Source organism: Vulpes lagopus, chromosome 5 (genome assembly GCF_018345385.1).
Source record: "Vulpes lagopus strain Blue_001 chromosome 5, ASM1834538v1, whole genome shotgun sequence".
Classification (NCBI taxonomy): Eukaryota; Metazoa; Chordata; class Mammalia; order Carnivora; family Canidae; genus Vulpes; species Vulpes lagopus.
In genome coordinates, this window is record NC_054828.1 from 30,670,763 (window position 1) to 30,696,492 (window position 25,730).

The window sequence follows — 25,730 nt, forward strand, 5'->3', positions numbered from 1 at the left end:
GAAGCTATGGAGTCCATAGGGATAAAAGGATTAGGCATTCACCTTCTCATTCATATGGACAAATAAAAATGTTTCAAAGGTATAGACAAGTCTCTTATAGTTGCCTAACACAGAAGACTGTTTTGTTTGATGGCTTACCAAAACTGGACACATTTGGGAAGGAAGCTTCCATTACAGGCTGATCACTGAGCTTCACAACTATACAGGTAGATGCTTCAGAATCTTCAGTTCTTATCTTAGCAGCTACATATTTTTCATCAGGAGCAACTCTGATACAATCAATGAAGGGCTGATCTAATTTAAGTTCCTCCAAATTGAATAAGACTTCATAATTATCATTATCTGCTGCATAGAGAAAAGTACGAAAGTGATAACTCCACAAGATGTACTTAAAAAAATCTTTAAATTTGAATTTGCATTCCCCTTCTATAAGAGGCTACATTCTGGCTTCCTTCAGCTCTGATACCAGCTTGAAATCAAGAATCTGATATTTCTTATTTAATATTAGCCTATGTTATTCAATATTAATCTATGCATCAGCCTATGTGTTATTTGACAGATATAGGCTAGTACTTATAGACTATGGAGAAACTAGAAAGTTAACAGAATGTAGTAACATTGAACTAGAAAGTTAACAGAATGTAGTAACTCTGAACAATCCATGTAAAATGTCCAGTATAGTACCTGGAATATTGGAGATGGTAAAAAAAACAAAAAAAAAAAAACCTCCATTCTCCCCTCCAAAGCTTTTAGGTATAGCTGTTAACTGTATCTTGAACAAACCCCGGTATTAACTAATAATTTTTTTTAAAGTAGAAATAATCTAAAATATATATATAAAATATATATTTCCTATGCCTTTGAGAAATTACTATCAAATTTGATATGAAATATCAGAACACTTTAGGAAAAAAGGAAAAACTATGGTGTACCTTCTTCATCTTTGGAACGAACCAAGCAGCAACCTTCTTGATAATAAACGAAACCACCATGTTTAACCTGACAAAAAACAAATGGTTTAATAATAATTTAAACACAATTTAATTAATTGTTTAATGGTCTGACCATTTACGTGAAGAAATGAGATCTTTTATAAAAAGCAGACCTAATGAAGTCTACAAATGAACACATAAAAAAAAAGAAAATGGATCACTTTTTACAACACAGTAATTAAGATATGGTTTTCATACATTCACAATTAGTGAAGGAGTTTCTAATATATAAATATAAGAGGCAACAAAGAGAAGGCATAACAAAATCTGTTTCGGTTCTTATGATGGTACAAACCGCTTTAGCTGTATTTTGAGAGTATGTGACATCCCTTTGGTGGGGTTCAGTTAACAAAAGATTGAACAGCATCTTTAAGGTAATACAAAATGAGGCAGATGAAGAAAACAGTGGTTCAGGTTAGTCTGAAAACCCAGCCAATAACTTGCTGAGATTCTTTCTTCTAAAATATGCACTCACCACCAACTGTAAATGGTTTCAATTTGATTTTTTTAAAAGACTTATTCAAGAGCAAGAGAGAGCAAGTGAGTAAGCGGGAAGGAGGGGGCAGAGGGACAGTTTCAAGCAACTCTTCAATGACAAGGGGCTCCATGCCACAACTGAGATTATGACCTGAGCCAAAACCAAGAATCCAACACCCAGGCAACCACACCACCCAGGAGCCCATCAATTTGATTTTATACAATGCATCTAATGGGTTGACATAAGTTGGGTTACAGATATAGACAACTTGAGGTTGAGAGAATATTACCCAATATATTAATAGTGCTCTTGTCTAATACCTACATGTTAAATACAATTGATTGATTGATAGGACTTCACGTAGCCTAAGACACACTTATTACCTGCTATCTAATGGCTTATTTTCAATCTGGAATTCCTAATTCTTAACCTACTGTTATTTCCATTATACTATGAATGTGATTTTCATTTACAAGCTGTGATTCTATTTTCCAGTCTTACTGAAAAATTTGCAACATGAATGTTCAGTCTGTTTCAACACGCTATTTATGACTGTGGTAACACCAGTAAGTGGTCAAATATTTGGCTCTCAAGATATTACACTACTTGAAGTGAACTTCCTTTTATTTAAAAAAAAAAAAAGTGTAGACAGAGCAATCAAATCTTTTCAAATAATAAAAAAAAAAATGATGGTTTCATATGAACATCTCCTTGGAATTATTTAAAATATTTTAAAACAGAATTGGCTGTTCCCCAAAACCAGAATTAACACAGAAATTAATTTTGATCTTCAGTTTTAAAAATTGCACTGTTTATTCCTTGTTTAAATTTTTCAGTATAAAGACTAAAGCAGTTTAATTTTGATATGGGATTATGTCTAGAATCACATTTGCATCTTGATTGGTAAAACCAGATTAAAAAAAAAAGACATTAAGATATCCTACCTCTGCATTGATGATTTCATATTCTTCTTGTGGCTGTGTTTCTAATTTTGTTCTCACTTTTTCAAAGGCATCCATGTTTTCTGAAAGTGATTTTTCGTTTTCTTGTTTAATAGGCAGAAAATCCTGGAAAGAGTTTTAGTGGTATGATCATAACATTTCAAACTAGAGAGAAAAACCTTTGCTTTTTAGAGATCATCCTTATTTCCTTTTCTTGCAAGTACTACCATGTTGGTCTATACCTATGAAGTAGTATTCAGTTCAAGGATCTTAAATGCTGTTTCTTAAGCTCAATAAATGATCTCTTTTTCATTTAAAAATGTAGACAAAATAAGGTGGACACCTGATGGCTATACTAATTTAAATGGGTAAGTCGTTACCATGCTGAAGCACTAAGAAGCACTGGAGAATGTTTAGAAATACTGTAAGAAAAGTGTATACAAAATTAAGCAGTAAAGGAAAGGATGTTTACATATTTAATAGTCAGGGGTAAGAGATAGGAAAAAGTGTTTACCGAGCTTTACAAAGTATTACAATATCTTATAAAGGAAGGAAATTTCAAAAAGAGAGGAAGACATTATCTTTATTAATAAATGTTCAACATTTTATTCAAAGAATTACAAGAAAAGTGTCTTTTTATTTTATTTATTTATTTATTTATTTATTTATTTATTTATTTATTTATTTTTTGAAATGTGTCTTTTTAAAGATCTTCATTAGCCATAATTTTCTTCTCATGTGGGGAGAAGGAATCCCACATATAGAACTGTTCATCAGATCAAAAGGTTAATTAATGCTGTGTAAAACAGAGCTTCTTCTTAAGTTTAAGGAAAAAACATGTTTGCTTATAAAAAGAATAAGAAAAAATAATGGACAATTAATGAACATGAACAGAGATACAGATTAAAGCTAAAGAAGCATTCAATGTCTTATTGGAAATATGTAATGAGCTAAGAGCTTTAAGTGATCTGTGGTGAGCATGTAAATTCCACATGAATTATTAAAATTTGGATATTACAAAAACCTGTTATCAAATAAAAAAATATTCACTAATTCAACACTTCAGAGGTTTGTCTTGGTTAAGCAAAAGCATTCTAGCCAAGATTTTCAACAACAGCTTTCTGCCAAAGACGACAACTGTACAGTGATTTGTGCCAGAGGGGCACTAAGCCTTAGTAAGGACCTCTAACAGCTGGTAAATATTTATTGCACAAGTGTGTCCATGACTTTAAACACTGTAGAGAATGTAAGCTATAAATATAGTTTACATCACAAAGAGCTTACAATCTAAAATTAAACACGAATAAAACAAGTATCACCAAAACAAATTATTTTTTTAAATTTTTTAATTCTTTTTAAATTTATTTACGATAGTCACACAGAGAGAGAGAGAGAGAGAGAGAGAGAGAGAGAGAGGCAGAGACACAGGCAGAGGGAGAAGCAGGCTCCATGCACCGGGAGCCCGACATGGGATTCGATCCTGGGTCTCCAGGATCACACCCTGGGCCAAAGGCAGGCGCCAAACCGCTGCGCCACCCAGGGATCCCCACCAAAACAAATTAAACGGAAAAACACACACACAAAAAAAAAAAAAAAAAAAAAAAAACGGAAAAACAATACTTTTCAGTATTTTTCCTTTGGACTTTTTGGAGATGCTATAGGATTTGGATTAGATTCCACTTAAGAACAATTGCTGTTATGGGAGACGAAGTCATTCAGTGTATACTTCAGTCATATACTTAATATGCTTGAGTAATTACTTGAAAACTAAACAGAAGAGGCTCGTATGTTTTTCATTTATTTTTTAGCATTTTCACAAAATCTAGAGTTGATCTCTAGCATAGTGCGGTAAAGTATCTATATCAATAATTTCCTATTATCATCTGAAACATAAATTAGAAGGTCACTAGAAATCCTGAACCTTTAAATTAGCAATAGGAATTGCTATTTCATTTCGAGATAACGTTATTTGTTCTGTAATTCTACTATAACTTATAACTTTTGAAGTAAAGTCAGAATAGCTAACAACAAGAGTACCTCTTTCTACCTTGCAGTTTCTAACACATTCTGTGTCAGGGAGCTGGGCCCTGATATTTTTATTTTTATTTTTTTCCTGATACTTTACTAACCATTCTTCTTCTTTTTAAAAAATACTCATTCTTATTGAACCATGACTAGAGTAGGGCTAAAGCCAACAGAACTGAGAATACCTGTCCACTTAGTAAAATTAATTTTACTTCCTTAACCTTTTCTGGGTCAAAATTTCAATAAACTGAGCTTATCTAAACCCAAACAATGGGCAGCCCGGGTGGCTCAGCAGTTTAGCGCTGCCTTCAGCCCAGGATGCGATCCTGGAGACCCAGGATCAAGTCCCACGTCGGGCTCCCTGCATGGAGCCTGCTTCTTCCTCTGCCTGTGTCTCTGCCTCTCTCTCTGTGGATCTCACGAATAAATAAAATCTTCAAAAAAAAAAAAGAAAAAAGAAAAAATAAACCAAAACAACCCTGCAAGCAATTAAATGGAAGTAGAACTGCCTTAATAAAATGAAAGTAGAATTCAGAGCTTTGTAAATAATTCCTCAAAAGGTATTACTCCCAGGAAAACTGAGATATTATATAATATTCATAAATCCAAGTTATTTAAATAAATTCCAATTTTACATAATATTCATAAATCTAAAATATTCAACATCCAAGTTGTTTTTGGTTTTAATCCTGTCCCAACAACTCCCATTGGGTGTTTTACAATGCCAGTTAGCATTATCTTTAGAGTATACAGCTAAACCTATCCATGTTAACCAAGTATCTTAATATATTAATAGTCTACTGGTTTGAAGGGCATATACTACTCCTAATGGAGCTGAGGTGAGGATAACTCTAACTTAAAATTTTAAGGTTATATGAAAAGGTGGAAAAAGGTACTCTTTCACACTTTTGAGGTAACATACCGTAAAACCATTTTAATAATGAAACTTATGAAACAGGAGGATGAAATATGTACCTTTCATTATGGCAACCACAATTTTTTTTTTAAGATTTTATTTATTCATGAGAGACACAGACAGAGAGAGGCAGAGACAGAGGCAGAAAGAGAAGCAGGCTCCTTGTAGGGAGCCTGATGCAGAACTCGATCCCAGGACCATGGGATCACAACCCGAGCCGAAGGCAGATGCTCAACCACTGAGCCACCCAGGTGTCCCTGGGAACAATGAATTCTAAAGGCAGAAAAATTGCACACTGGAGAAACACACTGGACAGTTTTTGGTCAAGACAGTACCATTAATAAATGGCTAACTCCATGACCAGGGCAGGAGAGTAAAAAATAAGCATGTGAGAAAGCAAAGAAATACCCAAAGCTTAATGGAGATGTGTTAAAAGGTCCAGTTTGTAAAGGTTCCTACATTTGGGGAAAATTTGAGCATCAAAAAGAATAATAATTTTGACTGTTATTACCCTGAAAAATAGGAAAAATCATAGTAATTTGAAAACAAGTCAAAACAAACAAAAAACTCCCAAATACACCAAATTAGAAAAAAGAAAACTCTCTTTACAAAATAGTATCAGCTAATAAATGTAGAAATAATTAGAAAATCATTAGCAACGCCAGTGTAACAACTGATTAGGGTAAAGATCATTAATGGTTGTTAAGCTTATTAGGTAAAATGATGTTGGGTAAACCCAATGCTCATTCAGCACCAAGTACTACCCTATGGATTACTCAGTAACTTCAAAGAGAATAAGGCCCCCTTAATTATGGAGAGAACTAGCAATTATCACCTTAACCAAAATTATCAAGCTTAACATCATTAATAATGGGACAAACTGACATTAAAAGTCTTATTAGGGCAGCCCGGGTGGCTCAGCGGTTTAGCACCACCTTCAGCCCAGGGCATGATCCTGGAGACCCAGGATCGAGTCCCACATCGGGGTCCCTGCAGGGAGCCTGCTTCTCCCTCTGCCTGTGTCTCTGCCTCTCTCTCTCTCTCATGAATAAATAAAATCTTAAAAAAAATAAAATAAAAAAATAAAAGTCTTGTGAAATGCAACACAAAGCATTTCAACTTAAGAGAGTGTAAACCTAAAGGGGAATAGAGAAACCAGAAAAAAGCTGTTTCAATGAAATTGATAAACTAGAGAAGATCAATAAAAAGTTGGTTGCTTTATTTTATATTTAAAAAAAGTTGTCCTCTGAAAAATGTACTAAAAAAAGACATGTAGAGCGAAAGCGATTAGGAAAAGAATATTAGAAATGAAAAAGATGGCATAACTACAGATATAAGAGATTTTTTTATTTTTTTTAATTTTTAATTTTAATTTTTTTTATGATAGTCACAGAGAGATAGAGAGAGAGAGGCAGAGACATAGGCAGAGGGAGATGCAGGCTCCATGCACCGGGAGCCCGATGTGGGATTCGATCCCGGGTCTCCAGGATTGCGCCCCGGGACAAAGGCAGGCGCCAAACCGCTGCGCCACCTAGGGATCCCATAACATATTTTTTTTAAAAAAAAACCACAATAAAAATCTTTATCCTATACATTTGAAAACACAGATAAAATGAATGTTTTCTAGAAAATAAATGAATTACCAAAACAGATAAAAAAAACAGAACAGCAGGGCAGCCCGGGTAGCTCAGTGGTTTAGTGCCACCTTCAGCCCAGGGCCTGATCCTGGAGATCAAGTCCCACATCAGGGTCCCTGCATGGAGCCTGCTTCTCCCTCTGCCTGTCTCTGACTCTCTCTGTGTCTCTCATGAATAAATAAATAAAATCTTAAAAAACAAAAAACAACAGAACAGCTTTATACACCAATAACTATCAAAGAACTTAAACTGGTAATTAAGTGTTCTCTTTTTATTGATTTATTAAAAGATTGATTGACTGATTGATTTATGATAGACCTAGAGAGGCAGAGACACAGGAGGAGGGAGGAGCAGGCTCCACGCCAGGAGCCCGATGTGGGACTCAATCCCGGGACTCCAGGATCGAGCCCTGGGCCAAAGGCAGGCGCCGAACCACTGAGACACTCAGGGATCCCCAAGTGTTCTCTTTTTAAAAGAGGAACCAAACCCAGATGCTTTCCAAGGTAGTTTTCTTAAATCTTCAAGGAACAGATAATCTTCTCATATGCAAAGAAAAAAATGTCTTATTGTAAAATACGGACTAAAAAAACCCACCAAAATAAAATACAATGAATCAATGTATTTTTAAAACACATAAAACAAAAAATAGTAACAATAATAATAAAACCTTATGTGACCAAATAGGATATATCTTAAGAATAAAAGGATGATTCATCATTAGAAAAATCTAATGTCATCTAACACAAATAAAGGAGGTAAGTCTTCAGGCCATTTCCATAAATGCAGGAAAAAGCAGAAAATAATCAACTTTAAAAAAGGATAAAACCTTAAATTAGGAATAGAGAATTTAAGAGAAATTGGGAACTACTTTGACTTGATAAAAGGTTTGTTTTACACAGGAATGTACTAAATCTGTATTAACACACCTGAAGTGCATTCATATTAGTACACATCTTATTTACCATCTGTGAAATACTTCTCAATAACCTTAATTATAATCACTTAAAATATCTAGTTACAGGGACGCCTAGGTGGCTCAGCAGTTGAGCGTCTGCCCTGGGCTCAGGGCGTGATCCGAGAATCTGGGATCCAGTCCCACATCAGGCTCCTTGCAGGGAGCCTGCTTCTCCCTCTGCCTGTGTCTCTGCCTCTTGTGTGTGTGTGTGTGTGTGTCTTTCATAAATAAATAAATAAATAAATAAATAAATAAATAAATAAATCTTTAAAAATCTAGCTATATTTGCTGTTTCATTATTCAAAAGTGATTGTTAAATGAAGGTAAGTAATTGTTTCCTATGCCCCCTGCTTCAAATTCCTTTTGTCCCTTTTCTTGAGCCTCCTAAGATTTCTGCCCTTCTCATTCCATTGACTGCTCTTGTCAAGGTCACTGATGGCCACAGCACTACAAAATACAAATGTTATTCCAAGTATTGATATTACTTGACCTATAAACATCATGACACAGTTGATCACTTCCTTCTGAGAACACTTTTCTCCACTTGACTTCCAGAACACCTCATGCTATTGTTTTCCTATCTCACTAGCCCTACTTAGTCTCTTTAACTGGTTCCTATTAAATTCCCTGGCGTCTTGGGCAGTCCGGGTGGCTCAGAGGTTTAGAACCACATTCAGCCCAGGGTGTGGTCCTGGAGATGGGGATTCCCATGTCAGACTCCCTGCATGGAGTCTGCTTATTCCTCTGCCTGTGTCTGTGTGTCTCTCTCTCTGTGTCTCTCATGAATAAGTAAATCAAATCTTTAAAAAATAAAAAATAGGGGATCCCTTGGTGGCGCAGCGGTTTGGCGCCTGCCTTTGGCCCAGGGCGCGATCCTGGAGACCCGGGATTGAGTCCCACATCGGGCTCACGGTGCATGGAGCCTGCTTCTCCCTCTGCCTGTGTCTCTGCCTCTCTCTCTTTCTCTCTCTGTGACTGTCATAAATAAATAAAAATTAAGGGATCCCTGGGTGGCGCAGCGGTTTGGCATCTGCCTTTGGCCCAGGGCGCGATCCTGGAGACCCGGGATCGAATCTCACATCAGGCTCCCGGTGCATGGAGCCTGCTTCTCCCTCTGCCTATGTCTCTGCCTCTCTCTCTCTCTCTCTGTGACTATCATAAAATAAATAAAAAAAAAAAATTAAAAAAAAATAAATAAAAATTAAAAAAAAATTAAAAAATAAAAAATAAATAAATTCTCTGGCTTCTTAACATCTGCATGGCCTGGACCACTTCTTCATCTACAGTCTGCCTGAATTCCCTTGGTGATCTCATCCAGCCTCATGACCTTAAATGCTCTTTATAGGCTGAGGACTCCCAAATTTATAGCTTTACCCTGAACCTTCCCACTGCACAAGTTGAATCTGTTTGTCTAATTGACTACTCAACATTTCTACTTGAAGGACTAACAAGGATGTCAAAAAATACCCCAAATAGAACTTCCAATCTCCCCACGTACCCTCTCACCCCCAAAACTCTGGTTCTTCAATCACTTTAATCCTGATAAATGACAATTCTGTCCTTCTAGATGCTCAGGTTTAAAATCATAGTCTTCTCTCTTTATACAACCAAGTTATCTGCAAATATTTTCAAGTTGACTTTCAAAATCTACCTAGAATCTGACCACTTATTACTCTTATACTGGTAATACTCTGTTCATACTGTTATCTTTTCTCCTTTGGATAAGAAGAAAGCCCAAATACTCTGTTTCTGCTGTCTTCCATAGGCTGTTTTCAACAAAAGAGCTAGAGTCAGCCTAAAGTCAGATTATATCACTTCTTCGAAGTTCTCCAAAGGGAAGAGGAAAAGGGAAAATCCTTACAATGGCCTGCAAGGTCCTTGTTCCATGACCTTGATGACTCCATCTACTACTATACTCCTCCCACACCCATTTAATCTGAGCCACATTGGCCTCTTTGATATTGCTTGAACGTGATTGGCTTGCTCCTATCTCAGTTTCTTAGAACTTGCTATGCCCTATGCCCAAACACCTCCTTCAAGCTATTGCTCAAATGTCACCTTCACAAGCCTTCTTTGACCATCCTATTAAAATAACGATCCTTATTTCAATATGGCCTCTTCATTCTTTCCCTGTCTTAAGTTTCACTGTACCTACTGCTTCTGACATACTTTGTTTTATTCATATGCTTCTTTGTTCTCTCTTCTCTCAACTAGAACAGTAAGCTTCATGAAGGCAGGGATTTTTGTTCCTTTGCTCACTGCTGTATACTTAATTGTTAGAATGGTGTATAGAAAGTGTTCAACAAATAATTGCTGAGTAGAATGAAACAAAGCATAAAACATAAAAATTTAAAAACCTATCAAAACAAAGTGAAAAGACGCAGCACAAATTACAGAAAAGATATCTACAGTACATAAAAGACAAAGGACATGTAAAGAACTCTTATGAATCAGTAAGAAAAAAGAAAACCCAGTAGGAAAAACTGTCAAGGTATATGAATAAGTAATTCAAGATAAAACCAAAGGGGTTAATAAACACAGAAAAGATGCTCAACTTCATTATTAATCAGGGTAGTGAATATTAGATGATGACATACTTGACACATTTATCTGTTGGGAGAGAAGGAGAAAGGTCTGATAAAGTGAGATGCAGAACTCTTATATATTCCTTATTTGCATTTTTTAAAAAATTTTTATTTATTTATTTATGATAGTCACAGAGAGAGAGAGAGAGGCAGAGACATAGGCAGAGGGAGAAGCAGGCTCCATGCACCGGGAGCCCGACGTGGGATTCGATCCCGGGTCTCCAGGATCGCGCCCTGGGCCAAAGGCAGGCGCCAAACCGCTGCGCCACCCAGGGATCCCCCTTATTTGCATTTAAAATGGTTTTACCCATCTAGTTATTTCATAAGGCAACATTAGCATGCGAATACAATCAGGAATTCCAATTTTTTAAAGACAGTCTAGCACATACAGAGAGATATATATATATAAGATTGTGCTTTGCAGCTTTTGTTTGGGAAGTCTGGAAACTGGAGAAAATCGGCTTACTTGTCCAAAGAAAACGGATTGTGTATATTATATAATGAAACACTACATAGTAGTTGTATTAAACAATCTAGCAATATACATATTAATGTGGGATCTCAAAATTTTAAGTTGAACAAAAAAGCTAAACAATTTTACATATAGTATGTAAAATCTCAAAACTTGTAAAACACTCGTATATGTCATCTGTAGATACAAATACATGTGCAACTTCATAAAAACACACACGGATAGATACATTAAGGACAATGACCACCCCTGGGGAAATTTGGGAATGTGATCGAGGAAGCACACAGGAGTCTTCAAATGTTTATTTTTTTCCAGTTAAGAAAAGTCACATTGAGTAATGAGTGCTCATTATGGTATTTGGATTTCATAAGCATTTGTACTAATTTGTAATAAAAGATATTAAAAAAGAAAGATATTGGGAATCAGGTTACCTGATGTCTAGTTCTGATTGCTAATTTTTTACTTAACCTTGGGCTTGCTGAGTGAAGTAAGTCAATTGGAGAAGGACAAACAGTGTATGTTCTCATTCATTTGGGGAATATAAATAATAGTGAAAGGGAATATAAGGGAAGAGAGAAGAAATGTGTGGGAAATATCAGAAAGGGAGACAGAACATAAAGACTCCTAACTCTGGGAAACGAACTAGGGGTGGTCAAAGGGGAGGAGGGCGGGGGGTGGGGGAGAATGGGTGACAGGCACTGAGGGGGACACTTGACGGGATGAGCACTGGGTGTTATTCTGTATGTTGGTAAATTGAACACCAATAAAAAATTAATTTATCAAAAAAAAAAAGAAAAAGAAAAAAGAAAATGTTCAGTCTAATTTCACCCACGGTCTCAAAGTAAAAAAAAACAAAACAAAACAAGACAGTCTTGGGCTTTGTGGCTCTGGTTTTTTCATTTTGTAAAGAAAGAGCTCACACACTTCCTGATTTCAAAACCTACTATAAAGCTACAGAATCAAGATAGTGTGGTACTGGCATAATGATACACATACAGATCAATAGGTTAGAACTGGGAATTCAGAGATAAACTGAACATTTATGGTCGATTGATTTTTGACACTGGTGTGAATAAAATGCAGTGGAAGAATAGTCTTTTCCACAAATAGTATGGGGATAACTGGATATATATCTACAAGCAAATGAATGAAGGTGGACTCCTGCTTACTTCTTTTGGTTAATCTTTGACCATTCTGGCTACACTACTCATACTGGTTTCCTCTGTAGATCTGAAGCGTTTATACATGCTGCTCCCTCTGCTTGGCAGGGCCTTAACTACATGAGTCATTTCTTCATCCAGCTCAATCCTTTATTTTGAGATTAGTTCAAGAATTATATTGCAATCCATAGAAATGGCATTCTATAAACTGATGTAGGCCTCTAATTACAGGGACAAGCATTCATTCAACAATATTACTATATCATGCACTGTTTCAGACAAAAGGAAACAATGCTGAACAAGACAGGCATACCCCTACCCTTATGAATTTTACATTTTAGTTAGGAAGACAAAAACAAAAAGGGAAAATGACCAATGAAATAATAATAAAGTGGCAGGAAAAAAACAAGGCTATAGTAGAAAATAATTAAGTGAGGAAGAGTTACTTTGGTTACCAGTCAGAAATGTACTTTATTGGAAGTAACATTTAATTAAGACCTAAAATAGGAGAAGGAACTAAGGTAGAGATAAATGGCATAAGGGAACAGCATGTACGGGCCCTAAGATGGATGTGAAAGAGTTCTGTTCTTTGATCTGGGAGATGATCACAGTGGCTTTACCAAGGTGAATGGGGAGCAAAGTGGCATAAACCAAGACAAAGATGTAGCAAGGCCTTGGGGGCACAAAATTAGGAAACTGGATTTTATCTTTATGTAATAAATTCTATTAGAGCTTTAAGGTAAGGAGTAACATCACTTAATTTATATATATATATATATATATATACACACACACATATATTTTTTTAAAGATTTATTTATTTTTAAGACACACACACTGAGAGAGAGAGGCAGAGACATAGGCAGAGGGAGAAGCAGGCTCCTCACAGGGATCCTGATGTGGAACTTGATTCAGTGTTTCTGAAAGTATGTCACACATGATGGCATACAAGATTTGGGTGTGAGCATTTTATTAAAAAGAATATAACTAGCACATCACATTGGTCATTACTAAATTTATTCCTTAGAATTAGCTAAAATAATTAAGTAAATAGTCATAGTGCTACTGAGATATAGTTAAAAAAAGATTACAAAGCTAGCTTGGGATACAGTGCTAAGTGATGTGATAGTAGGGCAAAGGAACAGGAGGAATAAAGAATGTTTTCCTGTGCTCTAGAGTTTGAACTGAGTATACGGCAATGAAAAGAAGAACTGAATTGCAGAAGTTCAACTATGGAAAGTTTGTCAAAAGATGTCCAACAGGAGAGCGTTAAGAGGCCATAAAATACTGTGCGGCAGAGGGGAATCTGGGATGATTAACTGCTATGGTAGTTAAATCCACAGGAATGAAAAAAAATCCATAGGAATGGATAAGATTACTTAAAAAGAAATTAAAGAGACAATAAAGGGCCAGGACCAAGTCCTGAGAAACTCCAAATTTAGAGGTCATATGAAATAAATGTTAGAAAAGGAGACTGAAGATAGGTTTACAAGGTAGGAAGAAAACCACGAAAATGTGGAGTCAAGAGGCAAACAGAAGAGTGTTTCAAGGAGGGATGGATGGTCAAGTGTATCAAATATGATGAGAGCCTGTAAAAGGAGCTTGAAAGAGAAGGTCTACTGGGTGGAAATATGCTACATCTCTGGTGACATTAACAGAGTTGTCTTTTTTTTTTAAACTTTATTATTATTTTTAGAAAGGGTGGGGAGAAGGAAGAGAAAGAATCTTAAGCAGGTGTAGTGTGGAGCCTCACATGGTGCTTGGTCTCACAACCCCAAGACCATGACCTGAACTGAAATTAAGAGTCAGACACTCAGCTGACTGAGCCACCCAGGTGCCCCAACACTAACAGGAGTTTTAATGGAGGAATAGAAGCCATAGTCTAGCAGGTTAAAGAACAAATGAAAAAATGGACTGGAGAAAATAAGAATGAAGCTTTATCTATAAGGCAATCTCACTTCGATTTATTCCAAAAAAAATTATGAGAGTACAATGTTCACTTTCTTTACTGGCTTTCCTGAATTTTACTTTCAAAATATCCCTTTACTACTTCTTACCTGATGATGTTTCAAACTCATTAGTCAGAACTAGTAGTTCCTACAAATCACAGATCACGAGTACTAGTGATGGGATATCCATCTGCTAACCTATCTCTCTTAGAACTACTGCAGGAACTGCTAATCTGTATTAGCAGATACAGATCGTATCTGTATTGTAGAAATAGGCAACATCTTTAACCAAAGGATTTCGTATTTTCTCTATTTGGTTTTCTTTTTGTATCTTGTTTAACGATCAAAGATTTTACGAATTACATTTGTAGGTACAGAAGGATGTAGAAGAAACATGGTATCTGGTTTGATGCTAGTCTTTGAATATTACTAGTTGGTGTAGAGTATAATGACATAAGTTCATTTTGTCCTCTGGTACTGTAAAATGGAAAGCTAAGGTACTTGCCAGTAAGAACTTTAGAGCTCAATGAATTCTTAGGTTTAGGTCAGCAACGTTTGGCAACCAAGTGTCTCTAGCTCCTACATGCAAGTCCATGGTCAGTGGGAGGCTGGGAATTTCAGAATTACCTAACGAACTTTAAAAAAGGAGGAGAAAAAGACCTCAGTCACAGAGATTCTGATCCAGCAGATATGGGGGGAGATCCAGGAATCTGGACTTCTAAAAAGCTCCCAGGGACTCCTGATATACAGCCATAGTGCAGAAGATGGTACTAAAGAATCCCAAATGTATAGGCGATAATTTATTGCTAAGATTAATAAGGTAGATGTGATGGAATCATGAAACTTTAGCACCTGGAGGACTTTTAAAGAGCACCATATTGAAACTCCCTTTCTTTTTCCAGTCAAAAGGATTAGAATTCTGACTAGTTCACAGACAACACCAGTCATGCATGGCCAGACCTCTTGCCTTCTAGCATTTTTTAAAAAGATATTTTATTTATTCATGAAAGACACAGAGAGGCAGAGACCTTGGCAGAGGGAGAAGCAGGCTCCCTGTGGGGAGTCTGATGTGGGACTCGATCCCAGGAACCTGGGATCACGCCCTGAGCTAAAGGCAGATGCTCAACTACCAAGCCACCCAGGCATCCCGCCTTCTAGCATTTCTATTACATATGATGCCCCTTGTTTTTTTTTTTTTTTTTTTAGATTTATTTATTTATTTATGATAGACATAGAGAGACAGAGAGGCAGAGACACAGGCAGAGGGAGAAGCAGGCTCCATGCCGGGAGCCTGACACGGGACTCGATCCCGGGACTCCAGGATCGCACCCTGGGCCAAAGGCAGGCGCTAAACCGCTGAGCCACCCAGGGATCCCCTCCTTATTGTTTTATAGTTAACTTAACTTAAGCAGATATATTTTAATTTGCCTACAGGCACTAACACTTTTTTTTTTTTTTAATGTATCTATAGGAGTGAAAAAGTTAGATCTGAGTGGATGCTTGCTGAAAGAAAATGTATATTGTCCCAAGGTCTCTTCATAGCTTTCCCAGGTCCCAATGATCATAAAAGCACAGCTTTCAGATCATATTGTTTCTCTTGGAAGAAATGGTTGATATACCATATGTGAAAGCAGGACCAGTTTGTTACTAAAAGAGCTACTTTTTCTTGCAGTCATTTAGTCACTTTACAGTTTCTAGGTGACAGGCATCTGTGAAAAGAGAATTAGAAAGTTGCTTCAGGGACAAATGGAGGGAAAAAATAGTCAACCTCCTGTTCAGGGTGTGAGCCAATCTCAGCTGTCAGTCTGCTGGTAATTCCTGCCTACTATTTATAAACTAAGACTCAAGATAAATGTACTCGATGACAAAATGTTCCAAACAAATGCAAAATAAAATGATCTAAAGATTCAAAATTTTTTGAATAGTAAAATTTAAAGTTTGTGTTTCTTAAGTAGAATAAAGCTGCATACACATACACAAGGTAATAATGAAATAAAAGGCATAAAGAATTCCCGAGTAAAAAAGGAATCAAATTGCTAAACTAAGCCAAGATACCATAAAAAGAAAAATAATTTGAAAGACTAAGACGTAAAAAAAAAAAAAAAAAAAAAAAAAAAAGACGCAAAGAGTAAAAATGTCTAGGAACCACAGATAAAAAATCAAAAGCAGAAACCAACAAAAAACAGACAAAAAACAAAACCCACACAAGAACTCACAAGCGTGAGCTAAGAGCATACATTAAATAAAAAAAGAATCTAGTAAAATAAGATGAAAAAAAATTTTTTTAAAAAGAGAAGCCACTCAAAAAAAAAAATAAATAAAAAAAAAAAAAAAAAAAAGAGAAGCCACTCAAGTATCCATCGAGAAATAGATATGGTATATACGTATATACAATGGAATATTATTCAGCCATAAAGAGGATGAAGTTCTGATGTATGCTACAACATGGATGGACCTTGAAAACATTTTAACTGAAATAAGCCAAACATAGAATACCGTATGATTACAATTACATGAATTAACTAGAACAGGCAAATTCATAGAGACAGTAGATATAAGGTTACCAGGGGCTTGGAAAAGGAAGCAGTGAGGAATTACTGTTTCATGCATACATTTCTTTTGGGTGATGACAGGATTTTAGAAATAGTGGTGATGACTACAACATTCTGAAAGTAATTGCCACTGGCTAATTTTAGGTTTATACACATTTTACCACAATAAAAAAAATGAGGTAGTAAAAACAGACTAAAAAGAAAAAAACCAGTACACAACAAAACATTTTATTTTTTTTTTTTTTTTTTTTTTTTTTAACAAAACATTTTAAACCAGAGATTAAAATATTAAAATAATATGGCAAATTATTGCAAAAGTATCACTCCCAAATGAAATTTAAAGAGCCTAAGGAACATAAGTTTATGGTAGGGAGGTATGTCAAAGTGGCAGCAGCATAAATAGATAGCTTAATATCAGATAAGTAGGATGACCATATAATTTACCATCCTAACCAGGACATTTCTGAGAGGAAAGGGGACCCTACTAATAATTACACAGGGACAACAGGTGTAGATTGGGACTGTCCTAGGCAAATAGGAATGTGTGGTGACTCTACACATAAAGGTAATCAGGTCCTCAAGGTTGAGGTCAAGCCCACAGCTTGGGGTCTTGCCAAAGTACAACAGTCTGAAACCATCTTCCTGAAGGACACAAGTGGTCAAAAATGCAAGCCTTTCTTTTTCTTTCTTTCTTTCTTTCTTTTCTTTCTTTCTTTCTTTCTTTTAAACAAACGATTAACACAATTACATGGAGTTATTCAAGTTTACTAATTTGGGATTCATAAACAATTAACATCTTGTTAGATTTTGTTAAAAGCTATTATGATATTCTGGGAATTTCAGGTAGCTGAATTATACTTTGAAATGCACAGACTGGCAACCTTCTCAGGTCTCCTGCCTCCTTGGGAGCTTTGTACTCTATCATTCAATAAAGTTTACTATCACTCAATAAACCTTGCTTTGCTGCCCACAGAATAAGGAAAAAAAAAAAAAGAAAGAAAGAAAAAGGAAAAAAGAAATGCACTGGCAGGTGTAAAGATTTCCTTTTTCTTTTTTAGGTGTATAGATTTCCTAATGTGAATCATTTTCTATAAATACACATCTTTATATATTACATTACAGTGCTAAAAATTTATACATGTATATGCTTTTATACTTATATTGAACTATAGACAATTGAACCTTAACATTTAAAAAATTAAACTAGAACTACTGAGAAAATTAGTAACTGAGATCCTATCCATTCTTTATCTTTAAATTATTTTAAACTAAAATTTAAAACTAAAATTAATCTTAATGACCTATAAATAGGTTAACTTAAAAAGTCCATACCTTACTTGAGAAGCTCCGAGTTGGGATGTTTCTTGCTAACTCTGATATCGTGGGTTTACTCTGCAGACACTTGGTTAGGTGATATTTTTTCAATTTTATTCTATTGTAATAATGATCAGCGAAGTTACAGTGATTCAAGTGCTGTTTCTGCATGCATTTCCCAAGGTGAGGAATACTATACTTCAAAGCCTGGAGAAATAATTTGCTCTTCTGCTGCATGATATCAGAGTACCTGGTTTATGCTCCCTTTAGAGCATATGATTTCATAGGTAGGATTACACAGTAGTGGGTTCTCAGAGTATCTAAGATCCGTAGTTCTTATCCCTCCCCTTCAGGGCCATCCACCCCTCAGGTTATGAATAACTGCAGACAGCTGATAACTCAGGTTAAAAATACCTGAGAACTTGTGTAAGTTTAAGTTTCATTCAAATCACACTTCTTGGCAGACGTGACTTAAATGTCTCATTTGTAAAGTCAATCCTATCAGGCTCAAACTAGGCAGCACTGATTCTGGTACACATGGGGCAAACTAAAAAACAATAACAAAATAAAAAACAAAAAAATAAAAATTTGCAAATACACACACTTAAATGAAGGCATTCTGGAACTCTTGAGGGTGTTAAGAGGCAAAATAGCTTTGATCTTGCGAAATTCAGAACTTATCTTTGGTACACATATGAAGGATAAGCCGGAAAAGCCTACTCAGTAAAGGCAGAAGAGTGTTGAGTGTTTGCTACGTGCCAGACACTTTTATACACTTTGTCTAATTTAAACTTCATAAGGACCTGATAGAGTTGCCATTATAACGTTCATTTTACAGGTGGGAAGTTTCCACAAGTGCCCTGGGTCACCTGGACAGAAAGTAATAGGACAAAAAGTCCAATCCGGTTTGGCTCCAAATCTTAGACTCACCACCGGACTTAACGTTAAAGAGCTCTTTAGCTCTTTATTTAAAACAAAACACATCACTTCAGAATGAAAAAAAAAAAAAAAGAATGTGACGCCACCTCTGGTTTCTGTTGAAAAGATGGTTCTTTATTAACCCATCAAAATAAGGCTAGTAAGAAGAGACACCTGGGTTCAGGTCGTCACTCCGGCACTCCCCACCTGTGCCTCAGTTTCTTCATCTGCAAAACTGAGATAATGACACCATTTACCTTATGGAGTTAAGAATAAAACTAGACAATTTTCGTTAAGATCTTAATACGGCGCCTGGCTCGTAGCGGGCACTCAATAGATACTAGTAGCGAGCTACTATGATTTTAAGAAAAACGGCAAGTATCTTGCACACGGCTGAATGTCATCGTGGAAGTCTTCCGCAAAAGGCCCCTCGGTATCAAAGGCATAATGCTGCGTCAGATTTACTAGGGATCCATTGGATCTGCTACGACGCCTCCGCCCCCCATAATCTCTGTGTCGCAGCAAAATAACGGGCGAGTGGGCACAGGAGATCAGCAGCCAACACTAACCCCCCGCCCCCGGCCCTGTCAGGACCTCAGTCATTACGCCCATGCCCGCAGCCTCCATCCATCCATCCATCCATCCATCCTTCATCGGCAGGGAGAAGACAGTATTGCAAGGCTAGGAACGGGGTGGGGGAGACAAATGGGTGTTCCCGGCGCGACTCTCCACCCTGGGGAGGGGGCGAAGTGAGAGCAAGCCGGCTGGGGGCTGCGGGTGCGGGTGCGGGTGGGGGTGGGGGTGGGGTGGCGGCCACCGTTTGCGCCACGCGGAGAAGTGACGCGGGGCAAAGAGCGAGGAGCAAGGGGACTGAGGGATGGCTGCGTGAGGGGACGATGGGGAGAACCCCTCCAGCACACGGTATGCCCCGCCATACGTACGCAAGTTGGAGGACAGTCGGACGCGCTCTGCACACCGAAACGAGAGGGCAAGTCCGAGAATTAAAGCTTTCAGGGAGGAGCGCCGGTGCTGCCTCAGTCCCGTCCAGCCGAAGTCTGCGTTCTGCAGCCCGCAGGACGACAGCCTATCCAGAGCCGCCCAGAGCTGGTTTGCAGCACGCTGGCCTACGTAACCCCAGTCAAGCACAAGCCCTAAGCAGATTTCGCCATCTTTATTATGGTCATGAATAGTTTCTCCTCCGCCGGAGGTGTTTTTTTAAACCCTGAAAGTTCTAATATTTTTCGTTCTTTGCTAGTCATTTGGGCTCGCGATGAGGCAGAGGACGGGGGGAGCAGAGGAGCCAGTGTCCCACTAGTTCTGCCGCAACGCCCTTACGGTTTGGTCCGCCCTCACTAAAGATGGCCGCCACCAAATTGGTGCAATGACGCGAGCCGCGCGGGCCTGGTTGCCAAGGAGACGCGAATACCGGAAATGCGGAATTCGGGGAGGGCGCGCGCTCCAGGGCGGTCGGAGGGAGGTCCGGCTCGCAGGGCCTGACTGAGAAGAAGTCGGCAGGTCCTGGCAGGGGAGAGCTGTCGCCGCGACAGCTCGGGGAAGAGGCGGCTTTAACAGGATGGAGTCGCGAGCCGCGGACGCCGAGGCCAGGGAGGCTGAGCGAGCTGCGGGCGGAGGCCCAGCAAGCAGCGGCGCTTCTCGGGGGCTTCAAGTCTCGGAGCCCTTGGGAGCCGCCCGGTGGAAGCTCCTGCGTCAGGTAAGGAAGAGCCTCACCTTTGCCTTCGGTCTCTGTGCTCGCAGCTGTGCGGCGGGCGACCGGCCGCGACTCTCCGGCAGCTCCGGCAGTTGCCTGGTAGTTTTGCCGGAGCCCCCTGAGAAGCGCCCCCTTGCTTCTGCTAAGGGTCCCACCAAAGGGGAGGAATTGGATCGGGTGGGGCGGGGAGGGGGCAGCCAAGGCTGAGTTCCTGGAAAATGCAGGTGGAAGTGGGTGTTCCGTTGGGTGTTTGTCTGCATCTGGGGACTTTTCCTTTGGCGCGCCAGCCCGGGTGGTGGGACCGCCGCTCCGCACCCCACGCCGCTCCTCACTCCCGCTTCTGCTTTACTTCTTTCCCGGGGCTTCCTCTCCCGGCTCCTTAGCCAGACTGAGTGCGGCTCAAGTTTGGCCTCTCTCTGGGAGATCCGCGCGGCTGACCGGGTCGGGACTGTGACGTTGCACGTGCTGTCGGGCCCGGGACGGGGCTGGGTTCCCTCTGGCCTTCCTGGGCTGTGGGAGCCTCGCGTGGATCTTGTCCGGAGTGACCCGCGAGATTCTTAGCGTCCCAGGTGGGCGAGTCCGGGTGTGTCGGACTTGAGGACTTCAGAGCTGTGACCGTGGCTGGTGACCTCAGCTGTATGCAGGTTGGACACATTTCTGATTTGACATCCCCGACCCTCTCTCCAAACTTCTTCCCCGCCTCCCCGCCCCCCAAACTTCTTGAACTAAAATCTGTTTGTTGTTTTGCACACCAGGGTTATGCCTCTGCCTGGGGTTTCCTCCTAAAAACTTGAATCAGGAGGATACTTTCCATTTCTGACTTGATTTTTAGTTACTTCTTTTAATTTTTTTTAAAAGATTTTATTTATTTATTCATGAGAGGCAGAGAAAGAGAGGCAGAAGGAGGCTCCCCGAAGGGAGCCTGCTGAGGGACTGGATCCTAGGACCCCGGGGATCATGACCTGATGACCTGAGCCCGACTGGATCCTAGGACCCCCGGGATCACGACCTGAGCCAAAGGCAGATGCTCAACCCCTGAGGCACCCAGGCGCTTCCATTTCTGACTGTTGTATTTTGAGAAGAATTTTCCAGCAATGGCCACATTATTTTTTTGAGATTGTGTTTTGAGGGGTTACTTCGTTTACAGTTGTCTCCAGTCCCCTTTTCATTATGATGTCATGACATAACTCGGTGATCATTTCTCTTCTGGTGCTTTGATGGTCTATCCAAAGCATTCACGATCTGGTTTTGTTGTTAATGTTGCAAAATTACAGGATAATGAATGCATGTCTTCACATAGATCACTATCACAGGGATTTTCTACAGTGAAATAAACATCATTTAAAGTTGAATTATGAACATAGCCAATTAGGGCCTTAAACTAATCAATCAAATCTTAGTGTGATGATGTCAGTGAATCTTAGTGTAGTGAGAACTCCAGTTGACCAGCACATATGTTCACTCTGAGAATGCAGAACGAACCAGGACAAGCTTTGGCTATGGCTGCCATTTGAACTCCTCATATGCTTTGACATTAGATGTTTTGGTACACATGTGTACTCTGCTTAGAGTCTTCTTGTTTTCTTTCCTACCTGTTGAATGACTTCATTTTTCAGATCTATGTTTTAATGAAGTCTCCTGACTCCATTTGGCTGAGTTAGACCCTCAGCTCACTTTACCAGTGAACCCCATATCATATCACTTTATGATCGTTTGATCAGAGTCCATCTAACTTACAAGAATCGGAGTTCTTGGGACACCAGGGTAGCTCAGTGGTTGGGTGTCTGCCTTTGGCTCAAGGTATGTTCCTGGAGTTCTGGGATCGAGTCCCACATCTGGCTCCCTGCGAGGAGCCTGCTTCTTCTGCCTATGTTTCTGCCTCTCTCTCTGTCTCTCTCATGCATAAATAAATAAAATCTTAAAAAAAAAAGAATGGGGGGATCCCTGGGTGGCACAGCGGTTTAGCGCCTGCCTTTGGCCCAGGGCGCGATCCTGGAGATCCGGGATCGAGTCCCACATCGGGCTCCCGGTGCATGGAGCCTGCTTCTTCCTCTGCCTGTTCTCTGCCTCTATCTCTCTGTGACTATCATAAATAAATAAAATTAAAAAAAAAAAAAAAAAGAATGGGAGTTCTCCCTGGTTTGAAAAGATGATATTTTATTGATCTGCATCCTCTGCACCTTGGACAGTGCCTGTCTAGTTGGTTTTTAGCAGATGTCTTTAAGCATCATGGAAAGCCTGAGAGGAGGAACAGGCTTTATTTATTATTTATTATTTTTATTTTTATTTTTTATTTTTGAGGAACAGGCTTTAAATGACCCATAGTAGCAGGTCCTCAGTGTATTGTATTAGTTAACTGTTAATGAGTAACAAGGAAGGCACATAGAGCAGATGAAAAAGCAGCAATGGCCATGACACACATTCACAAACACCTACAGAATGAAATAATGTTGGGGCTCCTGGGTGGCTCAGTCAAGCATCTGCCTTGGGCTCAGGTCATAATCCCGGGACATCCTGGGATTGAGCCCTGCATCAGGCTCCCTGCTCAGTGGGGAGTCTGCTTCTCCCTCTCCCTTTGCTGCTGCCCCTGCTTGTGTTCTCTCTGTTAAATAAATAAAACCTTTAAAAAGTAATATTACTGAGAGGTTTAAATCTTGGCTGAAGAATCTGATTAATGGAATATTTCATAGTATGATTTAAATTAAAAACAATGCCATATGTTTGAGACTATCAGTGTTGAAAGAGCATGATTTTTGTACCTTTTCTTATCTCTGGTACTGAGCAAATTAACATTCCCTTGTTTCCTTTCTGACGTAATGAGTATGTAGCACCTAGGGTTATTTGAAGATTTAGTGAAAAGTATGATAAGACATGCGTTATTCTTACTTAGACATTTAGTATGATTTGCTGATGCGCAATCTAGCCCTGGAGTTGTCTTTGGTAAGATTTTTTTATGCATTGTATTTTTATTTTTATTTATTTTTTAAAATTAGTTTTAAAGGTAGAATTTAGTGATTCATCAGTTGCATGTAACAGCCAGTGCTCATTACATCAGGTGCCTTCCTTAATGCCCATCACCCAATTATCCCTTTCCCCCCACCCACCTATGCATTTTTTTTTTTTTAAGATTTATTTATTTATTCATGAGAGACAGAGAGAGAGAGAGGCAGAGACCTAGGCAGAGGGAGAAGCAGTCTCCTCATAGGGAGCCCGATGTAGGACTTGATCCCCGATCCTGGGATCACGCCCTGAGCTGAAGGCAGATGCCCAACCGCTGAGCCACCCAGGCGTCCCTATGTATTGTATTTTTAAAATAGTTTGCCATTCAGACTTATTTCTTCTTGCGTCAGTTTTGGTAGTTGTATTCTTCTAGGAACTTATCCATTTCATCTAGATTTTCATAGTTTTATAATATTCCTTTGCTATTTTTTTAATGCCTGCTGGATCTATAGTGATCTCTTTACATCACATTGATATTTATATTTTCTCTTTTTTTTCTTATTAGTGTCAAGGATTTGTCAGTTTATTAATCTTTTTTTTTAAAGATTTTATTTATTTATTCATGAAAGATACACAGAGAGAGAGAAAGGCAGAGACACAGGCAGAGGGAGAAGCAGGCTCCATGCAGGGAGCCTGATGTGGGACTGGATCCCAGGACTGCAGGGTCACGCCCTGAGCTGAAGGCAGACGCTCTACCATTGAACCACCCAAGCGTCCCTATCTTTTCTAAGAACCACCTTTTGGTATTTTAATCCTTCTAGCTATATTTTTGTTTTCTACATTATTAATTTATATTTTTGTTTTCTACATTATTAATTTCTACTTTTTAGGGAACTTAATTTGCTTCTCCCTGTAGTTTTTGCAATGGATGTTTAGCTTACTGATTTTTAGCCTTTCCACAGATTTCCCTCTAAGCATGAATTTATCTGCATTTCATATGTCTTGAAATACATATTTTTAAAATTTATTTTTATTTTTTAAAGATTTTATTTATTCATGAGAGACACAGAGAGAGAGACAGAGACACAGGCAGAGGGAGAAACAGGCTCCACAGGGAGCCTGATGTGGACTAGATCCTGGAACCCAGAATCATGACCTGAGCCAAAGGCAGATGCTCAACCACTGTGCCACCCAGGTGCCCCCTGAAATGTATTTTTTACTATTCAGTTCAAAATACTTTCAAATTTCCATTGTTTCCTTTTTTGTTTGTTTATAAGTTATTTAGAAGTATATTGCTGTATTTCCACATATATTTGGTGTTTTAGGTATGTTTTTAGTTATTTTTCATTTGATTATAACTATTAGGATATTCTATATCTTTAAAAAAACTTTCTATTATGGAAAATGTCTAACATGTACAAAACTAGAGATAATAGTTAATAATCACTCAGATATCCATAAACTTCAAAAATTTTTAGCTCCTGTGACCAACTTTATCTTCATTCTCTTATTACAACTCCCACCTCAGATTATTTTGAAATAAATCTTAGATATATTTTTTCTATAGTTATTTCAGTACATATCTATATAAGATGACATTTAAAAAATAACTAAAATAGAGATGCCTGGGTGGCTCAGCAGTTAAGTGTCTGCCTCCAGCTCAGGGCGTGATCCTGGGATCCAGGATTGAGTCCCACATCGGGCTCCCTGCGAGGAGCCTGCCTCTCCCTCTGCCTATGTCTCTGCCTCTCTCTGCATCTCTCATGAATAAATAAATAAATCTTAAAAAAAAAATAACTAAAATACCATACCACACCCAAAGTAATTTCTTTCTTTCTTTCTTTCTTTCTTTCTTTCTTTCTTTCTTTCTTTCTTTCTTTCTTTCTTTCTTTTTTTTAGATTTTATTTATTTATTCATTAGAGACACACACAGAGAGAGAGAGAGAGAGAGAGAGAGAGAGAGGCACAGGCACAGGCAGAGGGAGAAGCAGGCTCCATTCAGGGAGCCTGATGTAGGACTTGATCCCAGGACTCCAGGATCATGCCCTGGGCCAAAGGCAGGTGCTAAACCGCTGGGCCACCCAGGGATATCCCCAAAGTAATTTCTTGATGCCATGAGGTAGCTGATCAGTTTCCAGATTTTCCCCATTTGTCTCAAAATTTTTCTTTACAATTTGATTATTTTGAA

General features: G+C 38.6%; 2 protein-coding genes across 12 annotated transcripts in view; one reads left to right on the forward strand and one right to left on the reverse strand.

Moving 5' to 3' along the window:
- The window catches only part of PREPL (prolyl endopeptidase like), a 58,515-nt gene extending 38,530 nt beyond the window's left edge, over positions 1 to 19,985 (reverse strand). For 2 of the 6 annotated variants that reach the window (XR_005987779.1, XM_041754874.1), the window contains exons 1-5: positions 19,836 to 19,976; positions 17,995 to 18,523; positions 2,415 to 2,537; positions 933 to 999; positions 139 to 345 (exon numbers count right to left, since the gene is read on the reverse strand). Coding sequence is in view for 5 of the 6 variants with exons in the window: in XM_041754874.1 (XP_041610808.1) it covers positions 139 to 345; positions 933 to 999; positions 2,415 to 2,537; positions 17,995 to 18,213 (616 nt within the window). In the remaining variant the exon portion in view is untranslated. Of the gene's footprint in view, positions 1 to 138; positions 346 to 932; positions 1,000 to 2,414; positions 2,538 to 17,994; positions 18,524 to 19,835 lie in introns of all 6 variants that reach the window. The other 4 variants (XM_041754878.1, XM_041754875.1, XM_041754876.1 and 1 more) reach the window with 4 other exon arrangements.
- A 349-nt stretch (positions 19,986 to 20,334) lies between these two features.
- The window catches only part of CAMKMT (calmodulin-lysine N-methyltransferase), a 393,129-nt gene continuing 387,733 nt past the window's right edge, over positions 20,335 to 25,730 (forward strand). For 3 of the 6 annotated variants that reach the window (XM_041754705.1, XM_041754709.1, XM_041754711.1), the window contains exon 1: positions 20,335 to 20,605. In XM_041754705.1, the coding sequence (XP_041610639.1) occupies positions 20,468 to 20,605 (138 nt within the window). In that variant the 5' untranslated portion in view covers positions 20,335 to 20,467. Of the gene's footprint in view, positions 20,606 to 20,649; positions 21,247 to 25,730 lie in introns of those variants that run through there. The other 3 variants (XM_041754707.1, XM_041754710.1, XM_041754706.1) reach the window with 2 other exon arrangements.